Source organism: Pygocentrus nattereri, chromosome 3 (assembly GCF_015220715.1).
Source record: "Pygocentrus nattereri isolate fPygNat1 chromosome 3, fPygNat1.pri, whole genome shotgun sequence".
In the NCBI taxonomy this organism is placed as follows: Eukaryota; Metazoa; Chordata; class Actinopteri; order Characiformes; family Serrasalmidae; genus Pygocentrus; species Pygocentrus nattereri.
Genome location: NC_051213.1, coordinates 9,995,396 through 10,019,303, shown reverse-complemented (window position 1 = coordinate 10,019,303; position 23,908 = coordinate 9,995,396). Strand labels below are relative to the sequence as shown.

Genomic DNA, 23,908 nt, shown 5'->3' with positions numbered 1-23,908 from the left:
GATCAAGTGAGTCAGAGTGAAAGAGAGACAGAGAAACAATGTGTGAGAGAGAGGGAGAGCGAGAGAGAGAGCGAGTGAGTAAGAGTGAGAGAGAGAGAGCGAGTGAGAGTGAGAGAGAGAGAGCGAGTGAGAGTGAGAGAGAGAGAGCGAGTGAGAGTGAGAGAGAGCAAGAGAGAGAGGGCGAGATCAAGTGAGACAGAGAGAAAGACAGAGACAGAGTGAGAGGGAGAAAGAGCGAGACAGAGAGCGCAAGACAGTGAGAGAGAAACAGAGAGAGTGAGTAGGGCTAGAGTGAAAGAGAGACAGTGAGAGCAAGACAGCAAGAGTGAGTGAGAGTGAGAGAGCCAGAGTGAGTGAGAGCAAGACAGCAAGAGAGTGAGTGAGAGCGAGAGAGAGCAAGAGACAGAGAAACAGAGAGAGAGCGAGAGCAAGAGAGGGCGAGAGCAAGTGAGTGAGAGTGAAAGAGAGACAGCGAGAGAGAGAGAGAAACAGAGAAAAAGACAGACAGAGAGAGAGTGAGAGCGAGAGACAGAGAGAGGGCGAGAGAGAGTGAATAAGAGTGAAAGACACAGTGAGAGAGAGTGAGAGCAAGAGAGACAGAGAGTGAGAGAGGGGGAGAGAGAGCGCGCGAGACAGCAAGAGAGAGGGCGAGAGCAAGTGAGTGAGAGTGAAAGAGAGACAGTGAGAGAGAGAGAGAAAGAGAGAGAGAGAGAGAGAGAGAAACAGAGAGAAAGACAGAGATAGAGTGAGAGAGGGGGAAAAAGAGCGAGACAGAGAGCGCGAGAGAGTGAGAGAGAAACAGAGAGTGAGGGGGCGAGAGTGAAAGAGAGACAGTGAGAGAGACAGCAAGAGCGGGAGCGAGAGCGAGAGAGCGAGAGCGAGAGCGAGAGCGAGAGCGAGAGCGAGAGAGAGAGTGTAATTGACTCAGCTATGAGCGCTGTGACAGTGGGAAACGCCCTGTGGCAAGGCGGCTAATCTCATTACTCTGATTGTCTATTGGTGAGCATTACTGTGGGATCTGACGGAATTATGCATGTCGAGCTTCCACGTAACGAGCGGCGTGTAATCCCCGCCGATCAAAGACTCTGGCGGCCCTGGACCTTAACGAGCACATGTCTCTCAAAACTTCCAACCGGGGGGCTGACAGGCCGAGAATTTTCACATAAAGGAGCTCGAAATGGGAGTTTTACTGGCTGTGAAGGGCCAAATTACCCTGCACAAGGGATTACAGAGGCAGCGCTGATAATTGAGCAGTTTTCTGCTATCAAACTGAGCGGTGCCACTAAATTATACAGGCAAATGGAAGGTTTTGCTGGTGCTCTTCAGTTTGCAGGGAATTAATGTGGATGTGCGCTAGACATGCCAGAGTGTGTTTAGGATTAGGACTTTGTTGTTTACTATGATGTTAAAAGCTACACTGCCATCTGGTGGTGAAAACTGGGACTGTTTTCAAGAGGTTTGAACATACACCAGTGTTCAAAAGGTTGAAATCACATATATGACTTATTTTTATTACACTTCTATTAGATTAACAATTTCTATTATTTAAATAAATAATAACTTATTAAATATGCAATATAGTTTGGAATACTACAAGCTAGTAGAAAAAATTTTTTTGGGGTACACCAATAAATAATAATTTATAGACTATTTATTCAGAGCACTTTCTTGATAAATTACCTACCTGAGATTTGACCAGTTTTCAAATACAAGGCATTCTGGACAGTAACTAATTTTAAAACTTAATTCTTGATGTTTTACAGCTTTTTCTCAGTCATTTTAGAATAATGTACAGTTCTTTACAGATTAACACTAATTGGATGAATACATTTAGAAACTGTACAGTGTACAGTGGTAGCATACAGCATATGGCTTGCAGTGATGCCAAACCTTTGAACACCAGATCTGACCACAAGTGGACATCATTAACAAAAGGATCCAATGTGTTTTGTTAATGCATTGTGATCAGGGACCGGCTGCCCCAGCTGTATGTATGTTCCAGTGCAGGCCTGCTACTAAGTAAGTGTTTAGTAAGTTTAAGTTTGTGCATTACTAAATTAAAAACTTTCAAATAAAATATTAATTCAATAAGAAATAAAAAAAACACAAAAACTTTTTTTTTGTTTGTTTTGTTTTGTTTTTTGGTAGTTATAATAATGTACAATAATGTATAATAATGTACACCACCCCCAAGCGCAGGAGTGAGTGTTGTGTAAACCAACAGAAACTTCATCAATATCATAAATGAGACCAAAAACATGAGCGGACTTTTTTTGGTTCACAAAGTGAAAAACACTAAATGCTGTGTACTATGACTTTACTTATAGCTGTAATCATAGTTAAAACTAACTAGTGTTAAATAACGATTTTTCACATAAACCTAAGTGCAGACTTAGGCAATACAGTGCAAGCCTGTCCTGATCACTTCACAGTTGCAGTACAAATGCTAAAGCACTCCTATGTGTCCTAGACAGCCTCAAAAGACCATCTAAATGACTGCGGAGACAAAAGGAGTGGGTAGTTTCTGTTGACACCTACTTTCCTGTTTGTTCAAAGTTGAACAGTCCATGCAGTCTAAATGAAACACAGACGGTATATCAGTGAGTATCAGTGGAAGACGCTGGAATGGATTGCGAAGAATGAATGTAATCCGATTTGGTAATAAATCGATCCTGAAATAAAAGTGAAATAAAAAAAACAGCTAATTTCAAAACTTAGTAGTTTATTTCATGATCTAATAATAATAATAATAATAATAATAATAATAATAATAATAATAATAATAATAATAATAATAATAATAACAACAACAACAACAACAACAACTAAAAATACACAGAGAATAAGTAGGTTGCAAATGTTCTTTTAAACTGTATAAAACTGTAAAATCTAACTTAACGTCAATTACTGTGATCTACCTTTCTCTCTTCTCCACTTTCTTATTTATCTCTCCCTCTTGTGGGGTACACAGACATAGGCAGACTGGGTTGGGTGTTCCCACATGTCTCCACTTAAAGTATCTGTCATTTCAAATTAAAAGCCCTTGGCAGAGTTTTGTAATTACAACTTCATTACATATATATTCATACACACACACACACGCACGCACGCACGCACGCACTCACGCACACACACACACACACACACACACACACACACACACACACACACACACAGATAATAAATTCTGCAATTTCCCTCTGGGATCAATAAAGTATTCTGATTTTAAAAACTGTAATTTAATGCTCCAGCAGATAATATTTAATACAAAGAGAGAACTCGACTGACTGCACATTTAAATCACAGCCATCTCATAACAAGCATAGGCCACATCCAACCTGCAAAAGGTTTATGACTTTTCATCTGTCAATGAAACAAAATGACATTCAGAGACATTTTGACACCAGACAGCCCTTTTTAACTTACAGCTTCCTACAAACTGCATTATAAAAAAAAAAAAAAAAAAAAAAAAAAACCCACCTTTTCACTGCACTGACAGGCAAATCTCAGTCACTTAGACACAAGACAGACATCTCTCTTCTGACAAAAACACTGTGTTTGTGTAATGTTATAAGATACATGAAAAACATGAAGCAATGCACAACTGCACCCTATTCCATAGAGAATGAAACAGCAACAGCAAAAAGCCCACATTAATATGGCCACTTTTACCCCCAAATCACCAGAATTCAAGACAAATAAGAGGTGTCAAAAAGTGACTCTCACTCTAAAGACTGTACTCTCTCTCAGTTACAGCTCTGGGTAAAGGATCCTTGCGTGTTCTCATTTGCAAATGTTTTTCTTGAAGTGAACAGGTGACAATTACACTGTTTAATTTACAGCTCAAACAGTGTTTAATTTTCACCTTATTAATAATATTTGAAAAATTTTAATTCAAAGTGAAAATTTTATTTTGGCCCAATGATGTGTGCAAAACATTCTTTCTGTAGTTCACTAAGAGGAAAAGTCAAATATAAATCATAGGTTTCATAACAAAATAGTGTATCTCTGAAAGGGTGGGAACAGTCGGAAAACTTTCCTGAGAAAAACATGAAATGCTCAAAGACAACTAAGCAAAAAGTAGAGAAAATAAATAATAATTTAACAGCTGATCCACACTGAAAACCTCCATGGGGCCATGGGGAACTATTTTCTGATTTTTGCAAGGGACATCAAACTCAAACAACAGAGCCAAAGTGCAAAGAGTAATAAAAAATAATGGAATTCTTGCCTTGAGTGACCAACTGCTCTCTGATGTGGAGGATGCTGGATGTTGTGGCACACACACACACTGGCCTGCATAGCTGAATAATATTATACATTTTATTTTAATCATCTTTGGTTAGTGGTCGTTTGGTTGGTTCTTTCAGCTAAGAATTTCCATCTTGGTGCATCGCTACAATACAAAGCAGCTGGGGGTGGACAAACTAACTCATTGGCATCCTAAGACTGGCAGGCTGAAAGTCACAGAGCTTTTCAGCAAGACCCTTTCCAGATTTCACGGCTGTATGCTTGATTTTACACACCCGTTAGCAATGATGTGACTGAAATAGCAAAATATAGTGACTAAAATGGATGTCTGAATATTTTGGGCCATTATCTACACTGCTGCTCAAGTTATTGCTGCACATAAAGAGGAATTCCAGCCATATTAGTCTAATAGAATGTACTGAATCACACCCGTCTCAATTATTATCTAGTGTGTGGAAACAAGCACCTTGGAAATTGGTTTTGTTTACAGATTACTGAATATCTGATAACTCCTCAGAAAACAGCTTACAGCCAACAGTTACAGAGACCAGAAGCTCTGGTCCCAAACTGACCCTCACATTCATTGTAGGTATGTGACTTACAACGTCAATACTCAATTAACTATGATAACTAATTTCAGAGTTAAGCTCTTCAGCGTTGGACTTTTCTGTTACTGTGGCTGCTGGATTCCAAAACCTACAAGCCGCTCAGTATTTTATCAGCTGTATATAACTGCATGTGAAAAATACTACAAGATCCACAATATTTAAGCATGATTATTTAACTAATTACCAAATCCTTTGTGAGCTGAATCAGGTGTGTGAGGGAAGAAAAAGCATGAATCTGCAAGACTCTGGTGGTCCCAGGGCAGCAAAATGAGCCGCTAAGTGACGACAGCATGCCACTGCTGACTAAAAAGACCACATGGTCCACACAAGATCAATTCACTTGAAATGAGGTGAAAAAACAAGACAGCAAATAGATACAAAAGTAGGGTGATCTACCTCACATCACATAGATCAATGAAAAATGGTAAAGGGAAACTGGCCCTGTTTTAGGCAAAGCTTAGACACTTATGGTATATAAAGCTTGACTAAATCAATTGATTTCAAAAACATTTCACAATTTAGTCAATTAGCCAAGCTAAAATGACTTCCACAGTTTAGCCAATCTGATGTTCAACAAGAATGTTTGGGCAGAACCATAAGCCATTATTATACTTTGTTTTTGGAAGGAAAAAAAAATTGCCCGCAAAAAACAACGGCTGTGGTAGGTTATGTTGCATCTCAGTCAAACACTCTTTTCTGTCACACTTGTGATTCTTGGCAATGGTAAGTTATGATACGCATGAGACCCTCAGAAGACAAGCAGAAGCCTGGCTTGTGAGACAATATGGGAAAAGCCTTAATCGTACTCTTTGTTATTATTTATATTAGTAGGGGTTGTAGTAACAGTACTAGTAGCAGTATGGGTAACAGTAGTAGATAAATACACAGCATTTAATAAATACTTTAGCTTTCACACAAATCAAGAAAACCTATTTGATTTATACAGGAGTCTTATTGTGATAGCACCGGCTTGTATCTCCAAAATAGTAACTTTACAGGAGAAGGAAAAACATACTTTACTTTTACTGAAAGTCAACGTAACCAGACTTCTTTGAGTCATTTTGAGCCATTTGCTTTGGTTCATTCATCAAAAATAGAAAGGGCAATAGGCATTTTCAAATTATGTCAAAAACTGAAAAATGGCAATGAAAATGAAGATACAAGGTTTCATTTCAACAGCAGCAATAAATTGGTCTACATATGGACTATTACACTTACACACACACACACACACACACACAATATATATATATATATATATATATATATATATACATATATACACACACAATATATATATATATATATATATATATATATATATATATATATATATATATATATATATATATATATATATATATATATATACATACATACATACACACACACACACACACACACACACACACACACACACACACACTGCTCCAAAAAAATAAAGGGAACACTTAACACAATATAACTCCAAGTAAATGAAACTTCTGTGAAATCAAACTGTCCACTTAGGAAGCAACACTGATTGACAATCAATTTCACAGCTGTTGTGCAAATGGAATATACATTAGGTGGAAATTATTGGCAATTAGCAAGACACTCAAAAAAGGAGTGGTTCTGCAGGTGGGGACCACAGACCACTTCTCAGTACCTTTCTGCTTTCTGGTCACTTTTGAATGTTGGTGGTGCTTTCATGGTAGCATGAGACAGACTCTACAACCCACACAAGTGGCTCAGGTAGTGCAGCTCATCCAGGATGGCACATCGACGTGAGCTGTGGCAAGAAGGTTTGCTGTGTCTGTCAGTGTAGTGTCCACAGGCTGGAGGTGCTACCAGGAGACAGGCCAGTACATCAGGAGACGTGGAGGAGGCCGTAGGAGGGCAACAACCCAACAGCAGGACCGCTACCTCCGCCTTTGTGCAAGGAGGAACAGGAGGAGCACTGCCAGAGCCCTGCAAAATGACCTCCAGCAGGCCACAAATGTGCATGTGTCTGCACAAACGGTTAGAAAAGGACTCCATGAGGATGGTATGAGTGCCCGACGTCCACAGATGGGGGTCGTGCTCACAGCCCAACACCGTGCAGGACGCTTGGCATTTGCCAGAGAACACCAGGATTGGCAAATTGTGACAGACATGACAGAGCACATGTGACAGACATGACAGAGTCTGGAGACGCTGTGGAGAGCGATCTGCTGCCTGCAACATCCTTCAGCATGACCGGTTTGGCAGTGGGTCAGTAATGGTGTGGGGTGGACAGCCCTCCATGTGCTCACCAGAGGTAGCCTGACTGCCATTAGGTACCGAGATGAGATCCTCAGACCTCTTGTGAGACCATATGCTGGTGCGGTTGGCCCTGGGTTCCTCCTAATGCAGGACAATGCTAGACATCATGTGGCTGGAGTGTGTCAGCAGTCCCTGCAAGATGAAGGCACTGAAGCTATGGACTGGCATGCCCGTTCCCCAGACCTGAATCTGATTGAGCACATCTGGGACATCATGTCTCGCTCCATCCACCAACGCCACATTGCACCACAGACTGTCCAGGAGTTGGCGGATGCTTTAGTCCAGGTCTGGGAGGAGATCCCTCAGGAGACCATCTGCCACCTCATCAGGAGCATGCCCAGGCGTTGTAGGGAGGTCATACAGGCACGTGGTGGCCACACACAATACTGAGCCTCATTTTGACTTGTTTTAAGGACATCACATCAAAGTTGGATCAGCCTGTCGTGTGTTTTTCCATTTTAATTTTGTGTGTCTCCAAATCCAGGCCTGTGATTTTGCTGTCAGCACATTCAACTTTGTACAGACCAAAGTATTCAATGAGAATATTTCATTCATTCAGATCTAGGAGGTGTTATTTGAGTGTTCCCTTTAGTTTTTGAGCAGTGTATATATATCTTCTCCTTTCAGCTGCTCCCTTTAGGGGTCGCCACAGCGGATCATCTGCCTCCATCTTGCCCTATCCACTGCCTCCTCTACTTTTACACCAACCATCTCCATGTCCACCTTCACTACATCCATAAACCTTCTTTAAGGTCTACCTCTTCTCCTTCTACCCGGCAGGTCCATCTCCAACATTCTTTGCCTAATATATCCACTATTCCTCCTCAACACATATCCAAACCATCTCAACCTGGCCTCTCTGGCTTTATCTCCGAACTGCTCCACCTTCACTGTCCCACTGATCTGCTCATCTGCTATATTATATTATATTTTATATATATATATATATATATATATATATATATATATATATATATATATATATATATATATATATATATATACACACACACACACACACACACACACACACACAGGATTTTGTGCTGTCACAAGCCTGGTTTGTTTGAGATGACCCCAGAGATAAAAGTCGATGCCTCAGCTTGAGCTTCTTTATACAGTATACATTAGGTAGCCAGCTACAGTACTTTAAGAGCCCTACTATACAGATGCCCTGTGGTGTTTCGGAGGACAGTGTACTCACTCAGTGTGGCCCTGGAAGACATTGACAGAGTGGATGGATGGATCTCTGAAGTCCCAGAGCCTGAAGGTAGTGTCTCGGGATGAGGTGACCACCAGCCGCTGGGTGGGATGAGTGCAGCAGTGGGTCAGTTCCTGATCATGACCTGTACATACAACAGTCACAAAGTCAAATAAAAAAAGTTCATTAAAAAAAAGATCAACATATGACAGAAAACACAACTAATAAATTGAACCTCAATAAAAACTTGATTAAGCAGCATTTGTTCTCTTACCTGTGAGCGTGTGCACGAGTTCAGAAGTCTCCACATCATACAGGTTAGCGGCTCTGTCCCACGATGCAGTCACCACCTGCTTCCCTCCAACCAGCCAGTCAGCAGCGATGACAACCCCCTGGTGGCTCCTCAGGGTAGTGCTGGCTACACGCACGGTGGGGCATTCGTTCGGCCCATCGGCTTCTCCATCTGCCTCGTCTTTATCTGAGAAATCCACATCATCGTCCAGCGAGGCCTGACAGAGAGAGGCCAGTAAACTACAATTCATCTTATGACCTCTTTTCATCTTTGCTGACACAGGACTCCTAATGTGTTGTTTGGCTGGGAAGTTTGGCACATTTCACGACATGATACATATTTACCCAAAAATAATTATAATTATAGAAGGGTTTAGAATGTGTTGAAAACTGAATGAGAGGAAACCCGAAAAAACTGGTCTTGGGAAAATAAAGAGTTCTTTTACATGATGTCAAAGAGAAAGGAGTGAGACAGTGTGTGAGAGAGAGAGAGAGAGAGAGAGAGAGAGAGAGAGAGAGAGATTAAAACAATGAAAGATGGAAAAAAGGGAGAGAACGGGGAGGGAAATGGAGAGAGAGAGGAGCAAGAGAGTGGGTGTGGTTTAAACACTTACGCTAATGTCGGCCGGTGGCTGAGGCAGAGGCAATTGCACCATGTACCGCCAGATGTGAGCCGTCTGGTCGCCAGACGCTGTCAGAACACACACGCACACGCACACACACACACACACACACACACAGATGATGAAGTCTGATTATCATAAAAAGGCGTAAATAAATAAATAAATAAATAAACAAACAAACAACTGCTGTCATTTATTATAGCATCAAATCCACTGAACAGAGAGCGAGAGAGCGAGAGAGAGCGAGAGAGAGCGAGAGAGCGAGAGAGCGAGAGAGCGAGAGAGAGAGAGCTGAACCGAACAAAGAATGTACCATTACTATTATCAGTAAATCAATGAATATTATAAGCACTCAGTCCCAAAATAAAATGTATGTAAAAGCCACAATATCAGCAGGAATCATTCTAAATCACACAGACAGGCAAACCTGTAAGAGCCATCTGCTCTGTGGGATGAAACTTGATTGAGTTGACTGCAAAACAAACAAACAAAAAACTGTCACTCAAATGAAGTTTTAAACATTCTGTAACTTCAAACTAATGTGAACATTATACAGTTCATGATAGATGATAACAGAATAAAGTTTATAAACATATATATAGTTCTTATCAGCAAAACTACAGAATGCAAGCAGAGCAACATCACAGCACAGCAGACGTGGGCGATTTTTGCACACATTAAATAGTGCCAAAGTTTGGGATGCAATACTATCAAATAATTCAATACAAATGAAATGGCTAGACTGCAAAAATAAAAGCTTCTTCAGAGCTGCTGCGCAATTTTCAAAATCAAATTCAATTCAAACATAGACAGTTCAAAAATGACTATTCTGACCTGTTAGGCTGTAAAAGTGTGATGACTATTCTCACTCTCAGTGTTGCGTGTAAAATTGTTAGACTGTATAGTAAACTGAATGAAGCAGTAATGACCAGTGTTACAACAAACATGCACCATCATAAATGGCTTTTTAAGGAATTAAATATATATTTATTAGTTTTTGAAGCCCATAATGAAAATAAAAACATATTTATTCATGTTTATTCCTGGCTGCAAACACGATTAGAAAAAGCCATTCTGGGAGTCATGACTGGTTTTAGACCTCATGGAACTCACTCACATTTCATAGGCTACAATTTCTCCACAAGGGGCTACCTTTAGCAGCCAAATAGCTTTTGATGCTTTTCATAAGGGCAGAGCCAGAGCCGGTTCATGAGGAGCCTGTCCACTTCCTATTCACCCCGTTATATCAAAAACAGGACTACTAAACAGCAGTTTATAAAGCATTTATAAACTATGATTTTGCTCAAATGCTCAATATCAACCCATTCATTTTGGACTCACTCGGGAGCGCCCTCTAGCATTTGAGAAAACCACAAGATGCTGCAGAGTGGTAATTCTCCTCTCTACAAGTTCTCTGGCAGAGCTTCACAACAATGACACTGTGTGCCCCTGTCCAGAATTACAGCACAAAAATGTGCTTGTTGTTCCACCTAAGTAGCAATGGGTGCTTCATTAATTTTATTTTGCAGAATAGTGAATTAATTTTGTATTTTCATATTTGCTTAAAGGAGAGGTTAGTTATGATTTCTGTTTACACAGCCAAAAAAAGTACCACTTGTAACACATCCAGTCAGATGCCCCATGTTATAATAATAATTTAACAGCTATATCAAACATTGTATTTCATGTGATGTAGCCCTATATCATGCAGCCCTAACATGCATTAATGCCTGTTTTATTCAAAGAGACTGGAAAACAAAACATGGTCACATTCTGAAAGTCAACTGTTACACTGTCTTTTCAGTGTTTTACTTTGTTCTGCCATCCTCAAGCTCTTTATCAATGGTCAGTTTCTGACCACAGGACCATTGCTGACTGGACTGTTCTGAACTGGTTTAATATACACAATCACTTTCAACCTAGCCTTTGCACATCATCTTAAAAATGAACAACTTCGATACTAAAAAACAAGACTTCATATGACTTTTCATGGATCCAAAGGAACCCTGCTCTTTCAAAGCTCAACTGAAAAGAAGTGCTATAGAAAACTCAATTCATTATAAATTGCATAATTTTACAGGGGGCCAAATTAGGCCTAAACACTAAGGGCTTTTTCATGAGCTTTTCTTTTTACACATACAAAAATGGCATCATCTATAATACATTGTCTCAACATCATCTAACAGGATATTTTAAAAAGACTGTCTGCAATTTTAAGAATTGAATATCGCCCAAACCTACAGCACATACAAATCAACATGTCTGCAAGATTTCTACATAGGCAGGACCTAATTTACATTTAGGAGGAAACATTTCATAAAGCTTCTCAGAGAAGGAGTGCTGATCTAGGATCAGATTTCTTCCTTATTTATGATGACCACACTGACAGAAACAGATCCTAGATCAGTACTCTGAGCTTACTAAATATGGTCTTCTTACAAAAGCAAGAAACCAAACCAAACATGGCTCACCTGATCCAGCATGACCAGCGTACTTGAGCAGGCACTTCCCTGTTTCAATACTCCATAGCATGGCACAGTGATCTGGGGGGAAAAAAAAGCAACACAGGCACAGCACAGTGGCCAATTAGTTTTAATTTGCTCTATTAGTTGCTTTATTCGCTGTCATAAATGTTGAAATGAAGCACTGTGTATCTCAACAGGTCAGGGGTTTAGTATCTGTAAATGGCTTTGTATTGTATCCTTGAGCAAGACTCAAGTTATTCCAGGGAACTAACCCTGCAGTTGGTCAATGTAGGTCAATATGGGGAATGTAAAAGCAATGAATAAAAATGACACCCTCAAGGACCTGCATAAGTAGTCATTTAGCCTTACAGTACATTTGGATTACAGCATGAGATTCTGAAGGTTCTAGAAAAGAGTACCAGGGACACTGATAGAGCATAGCTGATATGGTTAAAGCAATTGTTTCAATGTACACAATTTTCCTCTCATCACAAATGTAGTCATTCAGTCAAGATATGTTTAGTGTCTGAAGTTTGCTTTAGTTGCACTGGTGCTACAAGGCTTTAATAGGGTTTAATAAGTTGTTGTTGTATGCATTATTTTTAGTGCAGTGTTGTACCCTTCAGCCTCACCAGCTTGAAAGAATGCAGTGTTCTCTCACGACAATACCCACATGATCATGATCATCATAGCCAGTGGGAATCCATGTGGTACCAACCAACCCTGACTGCTGGCCTAGCCACTGATCTATAGGCCAATAAACGCAATCAATGCAGTCAGTCGTCAAACCCAGTATCATATTTTTTCTTGATCCAAGTCACAATTCAGTTGGACAATGGAATGCAAACACCAGCAAGATATCTAGATATCCAGGAGGGCATCTAACTTTAGCTTTTTGCTTGCTGTCATCCTCACATTTCTTTCATTTAAGTAATCCAGTACCTGATGAACCACAAAAGCAATCAAAGGTTCACGAGGTATTGGTAAACAATTCAGGTGAAAGCCTTTGCTTTCGGCAGCAGCTAATAGTGGGAAATTTTGAAAGACAGCTGGAATAAAGACTACGGTTAACTGTTATCTACCATGGCCCTTAAAACAAGCCCTCTCAGCCCTGTTATTTTTGTCTTAAAATCTTAAAACTTAATCTTCATGTGTAGGGTATAAGTGAATGCGGGTAAAAAAAAAAAATAAATATGACTTTTCTGTGATAATATTCCCAATTATATTTTTCATTTAACATAAAACTGAGGCTTTTGACATGCAAAAACACTATCAATTTACTTGAATTTCATATTAAATAAGTTCTTGTTTTCCACAAATCATTTGCTTTTAAATCTACATTAGGGATATGTGATGTTTAAAAAAGGCACAGATTTTATCTTTGCAGAATTTTAGAAAAATATTAAGCCGGATGAGCAAATGTCTTAACAGTGTTGACACGTAACGCCATCTAATGGAGTTAAAAATGTATACTATTTCAAAAATGTGCTCAAGATAGAAAAACACTTGTTTCTGGAGGTCCAATGGGTACTTAATCGGTTACAATGCTGAAAAAACTAAATTCTGAAAAGTTGCAGGATGCAATCTGTCCTCTTTTCTCAGAACGACACAAATTTCATTTTCACCTATCTACTCCTTTACTTGCATGTTGCAGTGGCGCATGTGAGAGTCTGTACCTGCTGAGGCTGTGCCCAGAACCAGTGGCTGTGTCCTGGTCACACTCAGGTCCCATATCCCATCCCTGTGTCCAACATACTCCTTCACCAGCTGGCACACTGCCCGCGACGTGGTGGCTTTGAAACTGGACACGATCTATGATGGTTACAAGAAGGGTGAGAACCCACACACACACACGCACACACACAAACACAGATATACACTTAGCTGAGGAGCTAAAAAAGCAGCGCAGAAGCCAGGGGGCTGCCTCAGCAAACCAAACACCGCTGGCAAATTCATACTCTTTCAACACACACTACATGTGGTCATACTAAGGCAGCGTATTCACACACTGCAGGTGGTTGCTTTGAGAGTATTGACAGTCGCACTATCTCTTGCACTATATTAGGCACTATTGAAGATAAGTGTGGTCTCTGATTGTGATCAATACTTCAGGAATGAGCAAGTAAATAAAGCCAAGTACGCAGAAATAAGGCAAAACAGAACACAAATAAAATCGCTGTACATGAAAACAATTAATACAAAAAATAAACAAATAAAATGTCCACAGACAGCTACAAAATTCTCAAAACAGAGAGCAGCTTGTAAATATTTATATTTAGTAAAACAAGCACGTATTATCTAAAATACAAAAGAAAAAAATCAGAGAGGCTTTACAAAGTAGGCCTGGGCGAATCTAAAAATAATCAGCATAAAAGAAAAAATAAAATCATGATTGGTGACAATCGTCGCCCCTAAAGTCCTCCGCAAAAATGCACAGCATGCTCCACATTTCTAGGCTATCATAGGCTTATGTTTTTTTTGTTTTATGCATCAGCTGATTTAACAAAAATCTTATATAATACAATACCAAATAAATCTAAATTGTGTGGTAATAAATGGTTTCACATCTCATTTTGAAACCTGTGTCTACAAACAACCGCATATGAGCTCCTGCTGGTGTGGGTTCACGGCTGTTTCTTCTCTTTAAATGATGCACACAAACGTGAATCATGTGCCAACACCTCCCCCTCGTGAAGAAACAGACATATAACTATGTTCCCTGAAGACATACTCAAGACAGACCCTTGAGGGAACCACCCCAGTGACAGTTTAGTACCAGTTATATAAATATATAAATACGAAAATAAATTAGATCATGGTTTCCCACAGCTGTCTTTAGCTGAATTCCAAAGAGCATTCGCTATAATGATGAGAAACACATCATAAATAACACTCTCTCTGGAATTCAGCTAAAGTTGAATGTGGAAAAATGTATTTTGATCATTTGCATGGGATCTGAACCACTGCTGGGCGGAATTTCCCTCAGACGGTATGTCACAGAGACATGGAGAGTGGAAAGTTAATTCACAGTACCCTAACCTTTAATGCCATCAATTTAAGAGTAAAAATAAATTAAATATTACATGTAATATTCGTTAGCATGCTGTTTAAAACCAGATTAGTCCTCTAGCTCTCTGTCAGTACTTTCCCAACAGTATCCTTTGAAGCATAGTTAACAGGTTGTCAATCATTGCCGATATCCAATTACTTCACCTTATCGCCCAGGTCTTTTACAAAAAGTGTAGAAATAGTAAAAGAAAAAAAAACAGAACATTGTGAATAAAGTGAAGAATGTGTTGGGGTATATTTTTTTTTATACCATCTGAAATGCTCATAATTTTGTCTCTGGGTACAGGAAAAAATATTTATCTGTTTGTTATGCAACCCCAAACTTTTTCATAAGCACTTCTAAAAGCAAAAGCAAACATTGGCAGATGTTTGGCAAATCTGAAGAAAGTAGGGCAAAAGTGATCTTTGTAACAATCAAAGTCATTACAATGTGCCTCCACTGAGGAAAAAATAACAACAACAAATGAAGTATTGAGTCAGAAGTCATTGTGTTGGTGGTCGCTCACAAAACCTGTTTCAACTATGAGAAAAGTGACTTCAAAGCAATCACGGGGCTGCAAGAGGTAAGCAGGAAAGCCGGTATGCAGCCTAGCTACACTAGGTCAGCATAGCTACGCTCACTTCATATAGCAGTGAATGGAGCAATGCACACAGCAAACTCTCATGTCACTATGGTAGAAAATGTTCTTTACCTGGTAGTGATTATACAACTATTTCCTTTCAGAGCTGCAGGTAAACCTTTCTTTTAATGCTTCAGAAATTAGCCAAGACGTCAAGATATTACCTTAATATATTACTACAAAAATTACACCGTGCAAAGCAAAATATAAAAGAAGTGCTTAACCACTAACAAGGCAACACATCCACAATGTCAAATGAGCATTTCAATCCATATTTATTAGCAATTTGTCTCATTTCTGTACATAGTTAAGCATCTGTTTGAAGTCACAAAGTAGGATTAAAATGAAAAAGTCACTTTAAGGGTTGAATATTATATAAAAGATAATATAGTAAAAATAATATAGTAATCTAGTCCAGCCACTGTCCATGTTAATGTGACTGGTTAAGGAGAATTTTCCATTTTTTTTTCAAAAGTTCTGCATAATTCAATGATTGGAATGTAAACAAAGTCATTCAGAGTGATGTGAGAAACTTACTGACTCTGATTTCTTTACAGTGGTGATGATAGGAGCCAGGGGTCGCCATGTCTACAAAACAAATATAGCCACTTAATTTGCGATCCAAAATTTCCAGTTAATGTTAATAATGGCAAAACTGAGGAAACAAATTCAATAAATCTGCCAAGTCATTGCCTCTCCCATGTCCCAAAGCCCATTAGCCAGAGCTGGTTAACCAGCCAGATAAAAGCTAGCAAGCTAATGTTAACTAACAGCAGAGTCTTGTTCAACAGCGGAATCCACACTGTGAGTAAACAAGTGGCTAATCTAATTTTCTGGATAAATTGATGCAAAAGTGATCAATATGGAGGAACTGAATGGATGATAGACGGGCGATCACACTTTAGATTAAGATTAAGTGACCCTTATTAGTCCCACAACGGGGAAATTTCACCTCCACATTTAACCCATCCATGAAGTGAAACACCGCATACACTCTAATGAGCACACACACACTAGGGGGCACACACACACTTGCCCGGAGCAGTGGGCAGCCCAATCCGGAGTGCCCAGGGAGGAGTTGGGGGTTAGGTGTCTTGCATAAGGACACCTCAGGTCATGAGGCTGTCGGTTCTGGGGATCGAAGTGGCGACCTTCCGGTCACAAGGCTGGTTCCCTAACCTCCAGATTTCTGTTCTGTTAGATTTCTGTTTGTTAGATAGAAAATTGAAGGTTTTGCAATTCAACTATACAGGTAACACGAAGCTGATGTGAGCTCCTAATTAGCCAGCTTCTTGTTCAAAGTTTCCTGTTCCGCCTTAAATAGTGTGCCCACCCGTCCAGGAGGTTATGCTTGACACAATAGCTGCCAGTCAATCCGCTGAAGAGTAAAAGTAAATAAGAAAATTGTAATGTTGTATTTTGGAGACAAAAGAAGAAGGTAACTGAAATATATAAAATTGTTTGGTGAAAGTCATTTTTCACAGAAAAAAAGCTCTTCAGACGTCTGGTTCCTATCACCACCACTGTGAACAATCCTGACTGAGTAAGCTTCTCTAGAACAGCGCATTTCAGATCAAACCACTCTAAATGACTTACATGTTAACCATTTAATTATGCAGCAATTTTAAAAGGTTGGTGGAATTCCCCTTTAAAGAGCTGGGCATGCTTGAACCAGGTGAAGTCATTAATGCAACAAAAAAGCAAATCTACATGTCTTGACATGTCTAGAGTTTTCTGCTCTCTAGTAAAAGCTGCTTAAAGGAATGGAGCATCAATGACATCAAATAGATCCCAGTCTTTCAGCACCTCTTTTTGGTCCTTGTGGAAACTGTTACACAGACACAGGCTCATTCTCAGACCTCACGTCAACACCAGGTCTGGATGAAAAGTCTTTTGTCCATAGAGTTAATGCACAGACTAAGCGAAATCTGGACCAGAAGAACTTGCAGTGGGAGTTTTATTAAAAATAACGCTAATCAACACTGCAGGGCTATTAGGACTCATCATGCTCATAATGACCTGCATGTGACTGATGAGGCATGATTTTGTCAAAAATAGCACATCAAGCACTCATAGTGATCCGCATTACAGCCTTCACGAAAACACTGTTAAACTTAAAGTAAATGTACTGTTGAAATAGAGGCAGCAGTTTCAACATGGACTGATCCAGAGGCAAAGGAAACACCAGATGATTTTCATTTTGAATCAGAAAATCATATTTTTGCAAATCACATGTCATTGAAGATGTCCTTTTTCTGTAAGAGGGACACCACAACACAGAACTATCCAGCAGGGGGAATCGGACTCTGTGTAGGAGTAGGAAATAAAAGCCTATAAAAATATATACTGAACAAAGAAGGAAAAATGATTCCTTCAGGAACTCCAGTAAACTATTCCAAGACTGGAACTGGCCTCATTGTCTGAAATGTACATCACTTGCACTTATATAAGTTTTAAGGTATTAACAAAAACACCTCAGGCCAGACCAGAGACCAGAGTTAAACAATTGTACTGCAGCTTTTTTGGCATTAAAGGGCCCACATTGGTTTCTCGTACTGTACTTCTTTCCCCCAAGGTCCACTTTATGAATTATGGATTTATGAATTTGTTTGTTTTTTCACTAAAAACACAATTTCATATGACCATGTACACATCTCTCTTTATACCTTAGTACTAAGCAGGCTGTTCTTTAAGACTCATGTATGGAATTGAGCTCCGTTCTTAACTGCTCTGAAATTTGCCCGATTAAAAAGCAGTCTGGGCTGAAACACTCCTTATACCTTCAATATGAATGGGCGTGGCTAAACAGCTGCAGGCTGAACAGCTGGATATATGCAAAGGCATTGGTTTCTGTTACATCACAAAAACAATTAATTCATCACTGGCAGTTTCTGAAGCTTAATTACCATCTACTGACTGTGTGGACTCAGGGGTGAATAGTATATTTTGAAAGTTTAGTGTTTTATGTACTACTACAAAGTCTTCAATTTGAAGAAAAAAAAGTATAAGTGTTCCATGATGTGGGCCCTTTAATATAACCCTGAATTAGTCGTTACTCCACACCAGCTTGCTTAGGGCCTGGCAGGTCATGTTACGGACTGCCATGAATATAAATAGACAATTTTTCTACTTAATTCTTTCAACCATTGCAATTTTCAAAACTGTGCTCCAAATAGTTCTTTGTTATGCACTGCACAAGTGTGGCCCATTAGGGTCTAAACCTAGACAAGCTGAACGGCTTTCAGGATTCCTGAATCGGTTGGAAATGTTAACTGAACATGAAGCCAAGAAAATCTCACATTGTGTCTTGTTAATATAGTTACTTAGCGGAGGCAGCACTTTCTATACTGAGACATGAAACCCTCCATCTTCAGAATTTATGTTTAGATATTCTGTATTACTCCTATGTTTCTACAAGACCTAAAAATTTATTGTTAATGCCTGCTTGAAACTTTTCAAAGCAAAATCACGACTTCAGAACGGTTGACTATTAAATATAGTTCAAATATTACAGATGCACTACGATGTTCCTCGAACATGATGGTTCACTCGAGTAATAACCAAATAAACGAAAAACACTATATTTCCTAATTAATCATATGCTCCATTTACCTAAAATAAAGTTTAATGTCCTTTATTTATTATTTTGTTGTTGGAGGATCTAATATACACAGATTCTCTTACAGAGGCACCCAAAAAGCATCCTTTCTTACTGTGAGCAGTCACTCAATATTTAAGACGTCCTTCAGAACCTGCTGTGGTATATACATATTAGATAAAATGAATATTGCCTGGTTGCATGAATTAAATTTCAGGGTTTATTCTTTTTCTTGCTGTTTCACTGAACACGTCAGACCCTAGGTAAACTGGCATGGTCAAGATGATTAAAGAGACAACGAAAAAGAGAATAAAGCATGGATTCCCCCTGGCTTTAGGATAGTTCATGTATTCTGGCACACAGAGGAGGAGGAGGAGGAGTTACAGAAGTTACCCATGAATCTCCACCCCACAACTCCCAGTTCCCCACACTGAAGTTGCGAGGTCCACCTACTTTGCCGTGGAAAGAATTTGAACGCTAAAATCAGTGAGAGCAAGAGAAAAGAGCAATTTCAATCCACTGGAACCTGAGGCAGGACAAAGTTCCTACAGTCCTTCACTCATCACCCAAAGCAGGTTGAACCTAAGCCTCGACAAGGATGTTTGTGGGAGTCATCAATGTCAGTGCAATCTATTCTTAAGAATGGTCTTAATCTGTGTTTAGGCTTCACTTTTAAAAAGTCCTTTCCCTTTACTACAGACCAAACCAGAATGTGTGAGCATCAACGTTGCCTTTATTTCCAGGTGGATAACTTGCATCCGGTGCCCTTGAAAGCATCTCAATATATGGTACAATTTACTGTAAATACAAACAGAACTTAACAGAAACACTGCTGCTGCATTTGGGGCTGTAATGTCAGAAGTACAGCTGAACACTTTCAGCTGAGCCCACGACATTTCAGTGAATTCTTTACTCTTCTGGTGAGGAAGTCACCAAACACTATTACATGACTAATAAACGCACCAGAATTATTGCTTCTTAAAGAATTATAAATAGTCCTAGAAGGTGACATAAGCCAGTTAGGATGCTACCACTAACGCTACTGCATCCCACCCTGTGTTGTGTCAAAATAAAAAAATAATCGAAACATCTTGTTCGCTTACATGGTCACCAAATAAGTGAAAACAGTGCATATCATCTGTCGAGATGTTGAGCAGTGCTGCTAAATAGGAGAGAGGAGCTGGTGAGCATTAGCTAGCAGGATAATAGCTCTGCTCACCACAGAACACGTTTGGCTCTGGCAAAGCCAAAGCACCAACACACGTTTGGATGATAATTCAAATCTGAGGGACTGAAGTCAGGCAAATGGCGTTAAAGGGACAGAAGGGCAGAATTAAACCAGTTCGGTCGTTTGGATCTGTAGCCTGATCAGCTAACTTAACGTTATCTTAGCGAGCATGCTACAGACCCAAACAGTGCCACACACCACAGTACAGGTCTGACTAACTGCTGCTCTGCTGACACAAGTGTAGATGATAAAAACTAATGTCTGAAGGAGTAAAAGTGGAGTGACTGAAGTTGTAGCGGCAGAAAGCTGAAACTGAACCTGCTCTCTGGTGTTTGGGACTGTAGCGTTTTGACTACGCGTTCAAAAGTTTAGTTAGCAGGCCACACACACCACAGCACAGGCTTGGTTTCAGCTTACTGATACTGACGATACCTACTGACTGGATATATGAGAGCGCAAAGTCGAGTAACCGGTGCTTGAATAAGCCAAAACCAAGCATTCTCTGTGGTGAGTGTAGCTCTTAGCCATTACTGAGCTGCTATCATGCTTAGTTTTTAGAGGGTTTATCTTCGCTCTGATTCCCTCACCTTCTGCTAGCCCCCACCAATCAGTGAGGTCCTCCAAAATATGCATAGGTAAAATGTGGCCATTCAATTTCGCCAATCAATCATAGAAATCTGATTATACCATAATTTTTTTAATTCATTTTTTTACTGAAGTGAACAGGTATTTTACATACATATAAATGAAAAACACTGCACACCTTTTTTTCTCCTTCCCGTCCCCTCCCTCACACCAAACCAAAACTGCCTTTATATAACAGAATAAATTTACTATATTCATAAAAACATAATAATAAATAAACAAAACAAAAAAATACATAAATAAATAATTATACACAAGAATAAAAAAAAGAAAGAAAATTAAATAAATAAATAACAATAATAAAATAAAGAGGAATAACACTAAACATTCACTCACACACTTTAGTCTGTGTTTGATAATATACTATCATAGAGTATTGCATAATAGCTTCTCCGAATGTGCTCTTAAAATACTGGCAATATTTCATCTTATTTCGTCTAGAGTAAGAAAGAGATTTTCAAAGTGTGACAACACAGGCTTCCAGGTTGTATACATTTTTTTGGTTGACCCTCTAAGTGAATGTTGAATTCTTTTCTAATTCAAGAAATAGCATGAGGTTTAGGTGGGTATGCATCCCTTTCAGTACTACTCACTGAAACACAGCTTCCTAGGACACCAAAACAGCTGTGTCCATTCTAGGCTGTATCTCCACTTCGAATGAATCAGACAGGAATTTAAAAATAGCTGACCAAAATTCTGACAATCTGGGGCAGGCGCAGAACACGGGAGTGAGATTGGCTCTGGCAGAACAGCAACGGTCACATGTATCACAAACATTAGGGTATATTTTTGCCAATTTAGTTTTACTATAATAGATATGGTGGAGAACGTTAAACTGAATTAAGCTGAGCTGAGCACAGGACGTTGTTTCATTAATTCTTCTTAATGTAGCCTCCCAAGTTTCATCGGGTATCCCCGATCCAAACTCCCCCTCCTATTCAGTATGTATTTTACTCAGTCGTGTTTTTGAGAGACAATATCGTAAATATGTGAAATCAGGCCTCTAAGTAGAGAACAACTTTCTAAGTAAGGGAAATTAGGGAAAGTTTTACATTCAGCATGAATGAAACAGCGTAACTGAAAATAACAAAATAGGTTGGAGTTTGAAAGCTTAAATTACATGTCTTTACCTTGTAAATAAAAATCTAATAATTAAAAACTCCAACAAAACTGTCCCCAGATGTAACTACAGCAGCAAGAGATGTTAATGGACAAGAGCTAGATTCAATTTTGCACCATTCTGTCTGTGGGAACTGCACCCAGTGTATAATATTTTGCAGATTTGCAGCCCAGTAATAATACATAAAGTTTGGGAACGCAAGACCACCATGGGATCTAGGTCTTTGAAGTAATTCTTTAGGAACTCTAGGGATCTTGCCATACCATAGAAATGACATAATTTTGTCCACTTTTCAAAAAAAAGGTTTTGGCAGAACTGGGAGGCACTGGATCGAATACAAAAATCTGGGCAGCACATTCATTTTGATGCAGTTAATTCTGCCTGCAAGAGATAAATGTAAGACGTTCTGGAAGTCAAGTTTAAGTTTATTGATCAAAGGTACAAAGTTATGTTTACAGAGACTAAACATAGAAGTAGCTACATTTATTCAATACAATACAATGCTCTTAAATGTGCATTGAATTATAAGCTGCACTTATTTTATTGTACTGCACTCTGTATTGTAGTTTATTGTATTGTATCTTATTGTTATTGTATTGCATTGAATGGCACAGAGTTCTGCGTTCAACTCTGGTTCTTTTTCTCTTGGTGTCTGCAGTGACATTTGTTTCTAGCAGTATCTGAGCTCAGGACGGTCTTTTTCTCTAAGCTATTGGTAACTAGCAAAGATACTTTCTTTAGATTGACAAAGCACTTCTTGTAAGTCGCTCTGGATAAGAGCGTCTGCTAAATGCTGTAAATGTAAATGATTCCTAAATATCTGAAGCCTGATTTGTTCAGATGAAAAGATCGGTCTGAGTCTAAAATCTGCAGAGCTGGGCAATTTACAAGAAAACATTCACTGTAAGAAAAATTCAGCTTATACCCTGAAAAACTGCCAAATGTGTGTAATATTTCCACTAATGTACAGTAACAAATCATCAACATACAAGCTTACTTCCCCTTCTATTAAATGCCATAAATGGATTGGGAGGTTTTAAGTATAATGGACAAGGATTCAATGGCTAAAGACAAAAGAAGGGCACTAAGAGGGCACCCTTGTCTTGTACCCCTTCTAAGTGGAAAAAACTGTGAGTGTAATTTATTTGTGACAACTGCTGCTTTTGGTGATGTGTAGAATAAATGGATCCATGAGATCAATTTTGGGCCATAGTTAAACTTTTCCAGCACAGTAAATGGATATTTCTATTCCACTCTATCAAAGGCCTTCTCTGCATCTACAGAAACAGTTACTTCAGGGGTTTCCAAAGATACAGGACAGTGGATAACTCCCAACAGTCTACAGATATTAGTAAAGGAACAGCAATTTTTAATAAATCCAGTCTGGTCTGGTGAAATTAAGTCCATCATAATGGTGTTTATCCTAGAAGCAAGAACTTTAGCTAAGATTTTAACATCCAAACAAAATCGGAAGACGAGCAGGGTGCAACAGTCAAAACCGATTTTTTTCCTCATACACTGCTTGCTTGACTTCTTTGAATGCGGTGTGCTTCTAAACGAATGTGGTGTCGTTTAAATCCGGATAGATTCTTAGCGTAGATCCTTTGTAGGTCAGCTCATGTTGTCTAGCCCAGTGGAGAGCCCGTTCCTTTTCTTGAAAATGACAGAAACATACGATTAAATGTCTCGGCGGTTTCCCTTGCGCAGGCTTCGGGCCGAGGGAGCGGTGCGCTCTATCGAGCTCTGGGGGTTTGTCGAACACGTTTGCTCTCATAACCTCCATCAGCATCTCGGATATGAAGTTCACCGGGCTTTTCCATCTTGATTTCTCTCTGGGACGTTCACAATTCGCAGATTTGCTTGACAAGTTCTGTTCTCAAGATCATTGAGACGGTCAAGCAGAGAT

The 23,908-nt window shown here is 39.3% G+C and overlaps 1 protein-coding gene across 3 annotated transcripts in view; it reads right to left on the bottom strand.

Moving 5' to 3' along the window:
* Positions 1 to 23,908, bottom strand: part of wdr37 (WD repeat domain 37) — a 62,673-nt gene that overhangs the window by 20,486 nt on the left and 18,279 nt on the right. For 2 of the 3 annotated variants that reach the window (XM_017705023.2, XM_017705016.2), the window contains 7 exons: positions 15,949 to 15,999; positions 13,399 to 13,534; positions 11,729 to 11,800; positions 9,685 to 9,729; positions 9,249 to 9,325; positions 8,618 to 8,852; positions 8,347 to 8,488 (listed from right to left, as the gene is read on the bottom strand). In XM_017705023.2, coding sequence (XP_017560512.1) covers positions 8,347 to 8,488; positions 8,618 to 8,852; positions 9,249 to 9,325; positions 9,685 to 9,729; positions 11,729 to 11,800; positions 13,399 to 13,534; positions 15,949 to 15,999 — 758 coding nt within the window. The remainder of the gene's footprint in view (positions 1 to 8,346; positions 8,489 to 8,617; positions 8,853 to 9,248; positions 9,326 to 9,684; positions 9,730 to 11,728; positions 11,801 to 13,398; positions 13,535 to 15,948; positions 16,000 to 23,908) is intronic. The other variant, XM_017705033.2, reaches the window with a different exon arrangement.